General features: G+C 46.5%; 1 protein-coding gene across 5 annotated transcripts in view; it reads right to left on the reverse strand.

Annotated features, from left to right (window-relative positions):
• Positions 1 to 132: 132 nt before the first annotated feature.
• The window catches only part of SYCE1 (synaptonemal complex central element protein 1), a 12,422-nt gene continuing 1,572 nt past the window's right edge, over positions 133 to 10,982 (reverse strand). Inside the window, exons 2-13 of one of the 5 annotated variants that reach the window (XM_032399166.1) lie at positions 6,826 to 6,888; positions 6,162 to 6,221; positions 5,773 to 5,847; positions 5,112 to 5,159; positions 4,807 to 4,861; positions 4,047 to 4,136; positions 3,721 to 3,784; positions 2,859 to 2,925; positions 2,663 to 2,786; positions 2,478 to 2,588; positions 2,237 to 2,324; positions 133 to 2,004 (exon numbers count right to left, since the gene is read on the reverse strand). In XM_032399166.1, coding sequence (XP_032255057.1) covers positions 1,927 to 2,004; positions 2,237 to 2,324; positions 2,478 to 2,588; positions 2,663 to 2,786; positions 2,859 to 2,925; positions 3,721 to 3,784; positions 4,047 to 4,136; positions 4,807 to 4,861; positions 5,112 to 5,159; positions 5,773 to 5,847; positions 6,162 to 6,221; positions 6,826 to 6,888 — 923 coding nt within the window. In that variant the 3' untranslated portion in view covers positions 133 to 1,926. Of the gene's footprint in view, positions 2,005 to 2,171; positions 2,325 to 2,477; positions 2,589 to 2,662; positions 2,926 to 3,720; positions 3,785 to 4,046; positions 4,137 to 4,806; positions 4,862 to 5,111; positions 5,160 to 5,772; positions 5,848 to 6,161; positions 6,222 to 6,825; positions 6,889 to 10,982 lie in introns of all 5 variants that reach the window. The other 4 variants (XM_032399167.1, XM_032399165.1, XM_032399164.1 and 1 more) reach the window with 4 other exon arrangements.

Raw genomic sequence — 10,982 nt, forward strand, 5'->3', positions numbered from 1 at the left:
AAATTGATTTAATTCCCTTTAAGAAGTTTTTGGATTTTTGATATATTAAATTATAATCCACTCCATTAGATGAAAGTCATCCCCATACTTCTTCTGGAACAGGATCCACTCTGCCTTAAGCTGAGAGTGATGTGGGGAGAATGCCCCTAAGATTTGTAAAAGCCCTATTTATCTATTGTGAGGATTTATAGGGCACACTCTTAAGAGTCTCAGGGTTAGCAACATCCTTGGTCTGAGATTTACTGAGGCTCCATTTTGCTGATAGTGTCCTGAATGTGATCTTTAGCCAAAAGTCATTTCATACTTTAGGGATCTTTTTTTTCTGGCTGGAGAAGCTGGGAAGGAGGAACAGTTTTATTTTCAAACTTAGGTAGTCCTGGCTCCTTGGTATTTTGTCTAGATTGTTATTTAAGACTGAACAGTTTCTTTTATCTCATCTGTCTCTACCTATACCTTATGGTAAGTGAGTCTTCCAGCTATAAGTTTTTTGTTTTTTGTCTTAGCTAGGAACCCACCCCCTTGGTTGCCTGACTTTGTGATGATGGGGTTATATTTCTCCTTTTCCAGCTGACACATCTTTGGGTTTCCAAGGAAAGAGCCTGGAGGGAGATTGCAAGGCTGAGCAGCAAGGATTTTCTTTCTTCTTCTTTGGCAGATATCCATGTGGTTGTGAGCAGGGGTGGGGGAAGGTTCCAGTCCTGTTTCTCTGGTCCTGTTTCGCTGTCCAGAACTTTAACATGGTGACTCATATTTGAATGCACCTGAAATGCTTCAAACACTTTACCACTAAGCATAAAAGAAGTTACCTTCTATTCCTAGATTTATTTTTTTTACGCAAATAGGTGTTGGATTTTGCCGAAGGCTTTATTCATCTGTTGAAGTAATCATAAGTCCCGTTTCTTTATTGTGAACCAGCTGAAGCTACAAAATTATTTCTAATCATGGGCTTAGCTGAACTGCTTCCATTGTCATGCAGGGGAATGTACCACTTTCCAGGAGATACAGGAGTTATTTTGATAAGATGTTACCAGTTCATTTATGTCACAGGTCTGATTAACCCCATCTCAGAAAACTGGGAGGTTGATGCCTAGTGTGTCTAATTTTCCAGGTCATCATTTTTCCGTTCTTCCATAGAAACAGTGCTCTCCAGACTGGGGGCCTGTTTGGACCTCTCTCCATCCCACCATGTTACTGTCCTACCCGGATGTGGGAGCCTTTCAAGAGAAGGAATCTCTTTTTCTTCAACTACTGTATTTTGGCTTAGGATCACAGACTCTGACTACCCTTGCTGCCCTTAACTGGGTGAGTGCATTTATGTGCTTTGAAACATACTTCAAAAGCACACAATAGTTTTAGGTGAATGGACTCCCAGGATACTGAGGAATTCTAACATACCGTGTTGTAGTGACACGTGTCTCGGTTTTATATTTTGTGCCCACAAGAGCGCAAACTACACTTGGCCTCCAATTATGTTTCTTTTTCTCAGCTAATTGGTGGGGACTGTGGGCAAGGGATTGATTGGCCGAGAACCCCAGCACCTTGCTCCTCATTTTTGGGATTTCTGGGATTCTGTATAGTCCAGGCCTGAATAAAGAATTGAAAAAATCACAGCATGGGTTTGCAGCATGTGCATCCTTCTGCCTGGAGACCCAGAACTGTGTGATAAGCCCTAGAAATGAGCAGAGCAGAGACTATGAGGTTAGGGAAGCACTTATTGAGTGAGTCTCAGAGTCCTGCTGCAGGAGTCTGGCTGAGGCCAAGAGGAAATGTGGCCAAGGCTTTACCAAGTCTCGGGGGTCAAGGGTCTTGGGCCAGATAAACCCTTCCACCCCTGCACAAACTCAGCTGAGGCAGTTGTACTGAAATAGTGCTTTTATTTCTTGAAGTTCTTGGAATATGCTGCAGGGCAGGGGGAGTCCTCCTTGCCTAGGAGGGCAAAGGGCCTTGCTTGGTGGGCAGCTCTGGGTCTTTCTCCTCGATGACTCCTAGGAGCTTGGGACTGGCCTGTGGGAGGTCAGGGTCTGAGGAGGGAAGTCTCCAAGCATCCCTATGCCCACAGCTCACTGGGACCTGCCCCTTGCCACCCACCATTGCCAGCCTCTGCACTTTTGTCTTGGTGGTGCCCTGTGAGAACAGACCATCCTCTGAGGACTGTGGTTCCCCTTCCTCACCTTCCTGTACCCTGCTCCTTCCATGAGCTATTCTCTGCTCCCTGCCACCTCATTCCAGGACTCACAGGTTCTCCTGGGCCAGCCCCTTCTTCTTGTTTGCTTGGGGCTTGAGCAGGGATCTGCATCCCAAGCTTTTCCAGCTCCTCCTTAAGCCTGGACAGAAAAGGGTGGGGTAGGAGTGGGGGGGGGGAGGGGAGGGGAAGGGACAAGAGGGTGTGAAGAGACCAGGAGATAAGCCAAAAGGGGAGCGGAGATGTCCTCAGCCACCTTCCCCTTGGGGACTGGGGGCAGGGCCTCCATGCCCACCTCTGCCTCTTCTGCTGCAGCTGCTGGCACTTCTGCTGCAGCTGCTCATGGTGATGTGCAGCAGCCTCCAGGAGCTCCTGGGCCTTCCTGTTCTCCTCTTCAAACAGATGCCTGAGGGTAGGGCCATCAGCAGTGGTGGCTCCCTCCCTCCGCCCCATTCCCTGTCCACGCCATCCTTATCTTACACTGCAGCTGCGGCCTCCTGGCTGCGCAGAAAGAGCCCCTCAGCAATGGTCGAGCAGCCATCAGCCCCAAATTGGGAACACAGGCGATGCTTCACATCCTCCAGCTTCGCCTCCACAAGCTTCTCTGCAGCAGGAAGGGACAGATGAGCAGGGCGGGGCAGGACAGGGCAGGGCCTCCCCATTCTCCAGGCCTCACCTTCCTTGAGCAGTTGCTCCTTGCTGCTGTCCAGGGTGCCAATCTCCCGGGCCATCTGCTCTGGCCTCTGAGTAGGTAGAAAGGAGGCCTGTCCATGTGTCCCAGGCTCCTCCCTTGCACCTCAGAGAAGCCTACCTGGATCTGGTCTCTACTCAGTATGCCTCACTTCCTACTACTCTGGGTCTCTGGGCGCACAAGGCATGTGCCAGCTTCAGGGCCTTTGTACTGGCCATTTTCCCTCCACCTGGAACTGTCTCACCCCAGATACCTGTGATGCTGCACTTGAGAGGCTCATGAGGTGGTTCATGAATTTTGCAAGCTTTGAAATCAGGTCTGAGGCAAGTATTTATTATAGGGGATCCTGAAAACATTACAAATCAGAACTGTTCCCTGGAGAATCAGTCACCAGACCTGAACTGCAGCTCCTCTTCCCTTTGTGTGGTGTTCTCACTGAGCTCCTCTATCCTAACATTGATTCTCTCTGCCCCTTTTATTTGGCACCTGGGATCCTTGGTTTCCCAGTATCTGCCCTGTGCCGTCATGGCTGCAAACACATCCACGGATCTTCCTTATGGATAACCTCTCCTTGGTTCATTGGGGTTCCTCCTGGCCACTGAAGGGCCAGGGGGGAGCAGCAGGGATGGATGGGCAGGACCAGTGGAAGAGGACGACACTGGGTGGCGGTGAGGGTGGTGTGTAGGGACTGAGCTGAGGGCCATCTTGATGTATGACCACCAGGGCTGGCTCAGGAGCTGGGTGTGGCAGGTGAGAGGGAGGAGGCTTGCAGTGTGACCCTGAGCTTTGGGCCTGGGACTTCCAGGGAAGATGTGGAAGGTGGGAGGAATGGCTTTGAGTGACTCACATGGAACTTCCAGAGGTCCTTGTGTTGGCCCATCAGATCCTCCAGCTGTTCCTCAAAATCAAGCCTGTGGACCAACCATACAAGATGAGGAGCCATGGGCTGAGACATTCCTTCTCACCTTGGTCCAGGCCAGGGGTCTTCATGCACAGACCTTTGGAGGCTTGCCCGTGTTCTTTGCTCTGCAGGAAGTACTTTCACCACCTTGACCCTTCAAGACTCAGCCCAGCCAGCTCCTCTTCTAACCCCCATCCCCAGTATTACCCGCACCCACAACCCATCCCAGCACATCGCCCCCACCCTGCCTGGTACTGGGCACTGGGCTTTACCTCAGTTGCCTCTGTTTGTTCTTCTCTTCCTCAATCTGGGAGTTCAGGGCAGAAATTCGCTCCTTGCACTCCTGCAGCATGGTCTGCTTCCTGGGAAGAGGCAAGGCAGCTGTCAGTCATATTCTCTGAATGTCTCCCCAGGACAGGGCTGGGGTGGGGCTTCTGCCTTCTCTTGGGGTCTGTTCTGGCTTTGCAGATCAAGGTCCTTCTCTAATAACTTCATGGGGGGGGGGCATGAGCACGTGTACCCTGGAAATACTGTTGTGAAATCAGGAAGATCAACATGGACAGACAGAGGTGCACAAGCACACACTAACATATCAATCTCATCCAAATTTCCCACGTAGTTCTAATGTTGGTGGGCTTGGGGACTCTGGTCACAAAATGAACTAAATCAAGGTTCAGGAAGTGGAGAGATGGATTCACAAATATTGAGGTGGATGGAAAGATAGATGAATGGAGAGACACTGGGTGCCTTGATCAGACCAAGGAGCTGATTTTAGGAAGAGTGACAGGCATAAAATAAATAACAGCTGAAAGCATTTGATATTCTAGCAAATGAATGATTATCCCAGTGAGTCAGAGTACCGTTAACACTACTGCGTACTGTTGGGGCCAAGGTGGGAAGACATGCATCTGGCCTCTCCTTTTTTCAGAGGGAGACACTGTGACCTGTGGGTCCAGGACTGATTTTCCCTCTTTCTCCTTTCCACCACAATGAAGGGGAAGGGCAGAGCAAGTCCCAGATGGAAGCTCTTACCTCTGTGCCTCACTTTCCTTCTCCTGGCAGTGGAGCCTGAGGATCCTTAGGGTCTCTGCAGGGAGAGGAGCCAAGGGCCCCATGAGAACCCATCAAAACATCAAGATTGGGCATTGATAATAGGGTCAGATCACGTGTGGTCTTGTGGACACCTGATAGGACTTTGTCATTTACTGCAAGTGTGGTGGAAGCCACAGGAGGGATGCAAGCTAAGTCAGGTTCCAAAGGGCTTCAGCTGCTATGGAAAGATTGGCCTCCGCAGGGTGACAAGGGCAAAAGTCTGGAGACAGAGTAGCTGCAGTTACCTTGCTTTTTGTTCAAGATCTCTTTCAGGCGTACTTTCTCTCCACTCACTGGAAAACACAGTAACACATTCAGGCCTCAGTGTGCATCACTGCACCCTCAGGGAGTGCATTTGCCCCTCATGCACAGGCGGTTTGGGATAGCTCTACCGCAATCCCAGATGTGGACCCCTTGAGTTGAGCCCCCTCCCCTCTTGAGCCCACACTCCCTGTAAGCAGCAAAGGGGTTGATATAGGGTGACTGTGAAGATCCTGCAGAAGGCCAGTGTGTTTACATGGAGGAGAGAGAAAAAACACATCACATGAAGAAACACAAGCAGTAAGGGGAATGTGATCAGGTGGGGACAGGGTGCTGTCTTTAGATGGGATGACTTGGGGGAGGTTTATCTGAGAAGGGCACATTCAAGGTAAGAGCTGATGAGGATGTGTGGCAATAGGAACCTGTACTATCTGGGTAAGAACAGCCTATCAAAAGCCCTGAGGTGGAAGTATGCTTGGAGAGTACTTTGGGAACACTCCTACCCACAGAGTGGGAGATTGGCAGGACCTGATGTTGGAGAGGGGGTAGGAGCTCTTGGCTACAGCAAGAATGCTAAGTGTCCAGAATATTGAGTTCAGGAAGGTATGACACTGAAGACCTCTGGGTGACCCCCAGCATGCTTACATGAGTCCATTTCCCTCTGCAGGGCCTCCCAAACAGTCCGGGCCTCTCCCAGCTCCTCACTGGCTTTCTTTTTTGCTGTGCCAAAAAGCAGAACAATGTAAGTGCAGCCTCCAACTGCATTATTCCTTGCAAACAGTGACATTTTTCATTTGTCTTCCAGGAAATCTGGGTTGGGGGACAGATTTTAAAGCAAGAAACCAGGCTTCCAGAACACAAGCCTTTCTTGTTGGGCTCAGTTGACAGCACCACTAGGTTCATGGACACGTGACTATAGCAGTTGCATTTACATGGACCCATCCTTGGTTTTAATGATCTGCTGCTGTCATGAACTACTCAGTAATCTTTTAACAAGGAGCCCTGCAAATCATGTAGCTGGTCCTGGAGCTCACCTTGCTGAACCTCATTAATCCGATTAATCAGGACTTCAACCCTGGGCTCTAGGCTTCCCGCTGCAGGAAGGAAAGGAAGTTGAGTGGAGATGACAGGGCAGGCAGAGGGAGTTGGGGGCCCTACAGGGACTCTCATTCTGGGTAGGGGAGACAAGGAAAAAAATAGAGATACTGAGTCAGGCTGTAGTAATTGCAGCAAGGAATTAAAGAGTGAAGGAGTGGGGCATGCTCTTCAGATATGGGAAGACCTCTTAAGGGCCCCAAATCATGGGGAGGGCAGTTCCTGGGTGGGGTGGGAGGTAGTCAGTGTAAAGGCCTGCCCTGAGGTGGGCATGTGGCTGGAAGGAGGCTGGTAAGCAAGCAGAGAGCAGCAGAGCTAAGGTGGAGGGAAGGGAGGTGAAGGTGAAAACCTGGATTTAACTGAATACAGTTGGGGCCAAATAGGTGGCTAGCAAGGGGGTTTTGGGAAAATTTCTCGCCTTCCATCCCCTCATAAGTCAATTTTGAATCATGGCGCTGTATTTTTGCTTCAAAGAATTAAGTTTTAAAAGAGAGAGCAAATGAGTTAATTTCCCAAGGCTGTGAATTGTGAGGCCTGGAACTGAATCCACTTCTGCCTCATCCCAAAGCTCAGGCTGTGCCTGTTACAGAGGAGACATGAGACCTTTCTGCAACTTCTTCACCATTTCCAGCAAGTCTTCGATTTTCTGTGAGGATTTGGCTTGCCCTGTGGAGACAAAAGCAAACATTTTAGAATCCTGAGGGAGTGAGAAGCCTGAGGAAGGGTCCAACAACTTGGTCTGGGACTGAGGGGGGGCTCAGGTCTCCAGCCACAGTGGTGCCCCTTCTCCTTGTCCTGAGGTGGACGGATACTGAATGAGAGATGAGTCGGGCCATTTCACAGTCTACTTCTTCTAAATTGTGAAATCATACCACAGATTTCCCCTTAATACAACTCAGGCCAAGGGGAGGGGTGAACTTTCACTGCCTGTAGTATTTAAGATTGGGTCAAAGCTCATGATGTAATAGTGAAAGAAAAAAAAAAGGAGGGGTAAAAAAAACTGGAAACAAGGAGTCAAAAATCACTGTAACTGCAGATGGCTAATTAACTAGAAAGTTATAGAGAGTCTTATAAAAAATCCCACAAAGAACAGAAGAAAACTAATTTAAGACATCTCAATTTAAAAAATGCAGTTATTCTATATACACTTATTATTCTGAAGCCTCCCATTAAAATATTAACCTGTTTATAACCAATATAGGCACTTATTTTTTTTTAATTTTTTTATTGTTATGTTAATCCCCATACATTACATCATTAGTTTTAGATGTAGCGTTCCATGATTCATTGTTTGTGCATAACACCCAGTGCTCCATGCAGAACGTGCCCTCTTCAATACCCATCACCAGGCTAACCCATCCTCCCACCCCCTCCCCTCTAGAACCCTCAGTTTGTTTTTCAGAGTCCATCATCTCTCATGGTTCGTCTCCCCCTCTGATTTCCCCTTCATTCTTCCCCTCCTGCTATCTTCTTTTTTTTTTCTTAACATATATTGCATTATTTGTTTCAGAGGTACAGATCTGAGATTCAACAGTCTTGCACAATTCACAGCACTTACCATAGCACATACCCTCCCCAGTGTCTATCACCCAGTCACCCCATCCCTCCCACCCCACCCCCCACTCCAGCAACCCTCAGCTTGTTTCCTGAGATTAAGAATTCCTCATATCAGTGAGGTCATATGATACATGTCTTTCTCTGATTGACTTATTTCACTCAGCATAATACCCTCCAGTTCCATCCACGTCGTTGCAAATGGCAAGATCTCATTCTTTTTGATGGCTGCATAATATTCCATTGTATATATATACCACACCTTCTTTATCCACTCATCTGTCAGTGGACATCTTGGCTCTTTCCACAGTTTGGCTATTGTGGACATTGCTGCTATAAACATCGGGGTGCACGTACCCCTTCGGATCCCTACATTTGTATCTTTGGGGTAAATACCCAGTAGTGCAATTGCTGGATCATATGGTAGTTCTATTTTCAACTTTTTGAGGAACCTCCATACTGTTTTCCAGAGTGGCTGCACCAGCTTGCATTCCCACCAACAGCGTAGGAGGGTTCCACTTTCTCTGCGTTCCCGCCAACATCTGTCATTTCCTGACTTGTTAATTTTAGCCATTCTGACTGGTGTGAGGTGGTATCTCATTGAGGTTTTGATTTGGATTTCCCTGATATAAGCACTTATTTTTAATCCCTTAATGAACTGGTAGATCTAGGCCATTATTACTAATGGTACTAACATCACAATAAAGATAACTGGACACTATGAGCCATTTGAGGTAAAAATATAATATAGGATTCTTGCCAAAAAAATCAGACTAGTATCTTTTAATCCTCTCAACCTAAATACTAATTCAGAGGAAATACAGGGACACAGGACACATGGGAATGCAATTACCAACATCCAGATTAGGAACTGGATTCCTAAAGGAACTCAGTTCCTTTAACAGATTTTGGGGGAAAAGGGAAAAAGAAGAGTCTTGCAGACTAAAAGGGATTAAAGAGATCTATAAATCAATCTCAAAAATGGACAGTATTTAGATCTTGATTCAAACAAATGCACTTTAAAAAATATTGATGACACAATCTGGAAAATTGACTGGGTATTTGATGAAACTAAGGAATTATTGTAGTTGTTATTCAGATATGACAATACTATTGCGGTTAGTTAACTTTTAGAGATATGCATGGAAATATGTATGGATGATATGCTATGATGCCTGTGATCCTCAAATGAAGTAGTGGAATGGGTGGCAGGAGTGGGTGAGGATAAAGAGGAAAAAAGGTTGGCCAAAAGCTGATAATTGGTAAAGTGGAAAGATGGGCTCATGGGGTAATTATACTTTGTTCTCGCCTTTTGTATATGCTTAGATCTTTCCATAATATGTTTCAATCAATATAAAGAAGGTAAACAATCATTTCTATAGAAGAGTGGAGAAAAGGAGAGAACAGTGAAGCAAAAATTATACAAATGATCACTATTTGAAAAGCTGTACAATCTCAGTCATAATTAATGAGCTAAAAATAACATATTGTACCTATCTGATTGGTAAAGATTAATAAATCTGTCAATCGTCAGTGAGATCATGTGGGGAAACTCATACACACTGAAAGGACTGTGGAAACGGATGTGACCTTTTGGAGGGCTATCAACATTTTGAAGACTTAATTCCAGTCCTAGAAATTTATGTATGAGTTATACTTGGTTAAGTATGCAAAAGGCACGTTAAAGGACACTGAAGCAATATTTGTTATGTCAAAAGCGGGAAACAACTTGAATGCCCATCAGTCGAGAATTTATGATTCATCTCCACCACAAAATACTGTGTAGCCATTGAAAAGGAGGTAGATTCGTATGTATTAACATGGAAAGAGACCCTAGACAGAATAAATGAAAGTGAAAAATGGTGTATAGAGAATCCCATATGGCTACAAAAAGAGGTGAAATATATACCTGTCACTCTACAAATATATGCATACCAAGTCTAGATAACTTCTGGCCAGAATCACACACACACACAAAATTCAAAAGTAGTTACCTCTGGAGGGTATGACTGGAAGGACAAGAAAGAGGATGTCTACTTTTCACTATACACACTTTTACATATGGTTATATTTTTTAAAATTAATAAATTTCTCTGAGTGACCCCAAAATGATATTTTGTTTGGGCAACCATTTTCTCAGGTATTACTATTAAAAGACCAGGCAGTGAGCTGCACTGTTTTTATTCTCTATTGTATGTCTAGTGCTCGCCACAAGGTAAGGCACAGACTGGCAATAAATATCTGTTGAATGAGGCAACTAATGTCTTGGTAACAAAAAATCCAGGGCACAAAATAGCCTGTGTAGTATGAACCCCCTAGTTTTACTTTTTATTTCAAAATAATTTCAAATTTACTAAAAAGTTGTGGAAATAGGATACATAGCTCCTATCCCCCATTAGCTAACATTTCTGAACCTGGAGAATGAGTTGCAGACAATGCTTCATTACCCCATAATACTCTAGTGTGAAGTGCAGAAGTAGGACGACACCCTCCTAGGCGGTGACCACAGTACAACATGTGTTGAAATAGTATGGTCCGGGGACGCCTGGGTGGCTCAGTCGGTTAAGTGTCTGCTTTTGGCTCAGGTCATGATCCCAGGGTCCTGGGATCGAGTCCCACATCGGGCTCCTTGCTCAGCGGGAAGCCTGCTTCTCTGCCTCTGCCGCTCCCCCTGCTTGTGCTCTGTCTCTCACAAATAAATAAATAACATCTTTAAAAAAAGAAGAAGAAGAAGAAAGAAATACTATGGCCTGATGTGACCGTGTTAGAAGATGGGGCTTTTGGGAGGTGACTGGGTCATGATGGTGGATGGAGTGCCTTTATAAAAGAGACCTCCAGAACTGCCTGCCCCTTCCTCCCTGTGAGGACACAGCCAGAAGAGGTCATCCAGAAACCAGGAGCTGGTCTTCACTAGACATTGTGTCTGCTGGTGCCTGTGTCCTAAGACTTCCAGCCTCCAGAACCATGAGAAAGAACATTCTGTAGTCTATAGGGCCATCTGGGCTCTGGTGTTTCCGTTAGAGCAGCCCAAGCTAAGACACTGGTGGAGCTGATTCAGCTACTAGTTGATTAGAGGTACCCGAAACAGCCTTACTGATAGGCTCCTTCGGTGCAGCCTTAGCCATGGGGGTGTTTCATACAAAGGACGTGTGCGCATCCGTCCCCAGTCGGGGGCTGTCTCCTGGATGCCCATCGGTCCCCAGCCC

The sequence above is a fragment of the Phoca vitulina genome, unplaced genomic scaffold (genome assembly GCF_004348235.1).
Source record: "Phoca vitulina isolate PV1807 unplaced genomic scaffold, GSC_HSeal_1.0 scaffold132, whole genome shotgun sequence".
Lineage (NCBI taxonomy): Eukaryota > Metazoa > Chordata > Mammalia > Carnivora > Phocidae > Phoca > Phoca vitulina.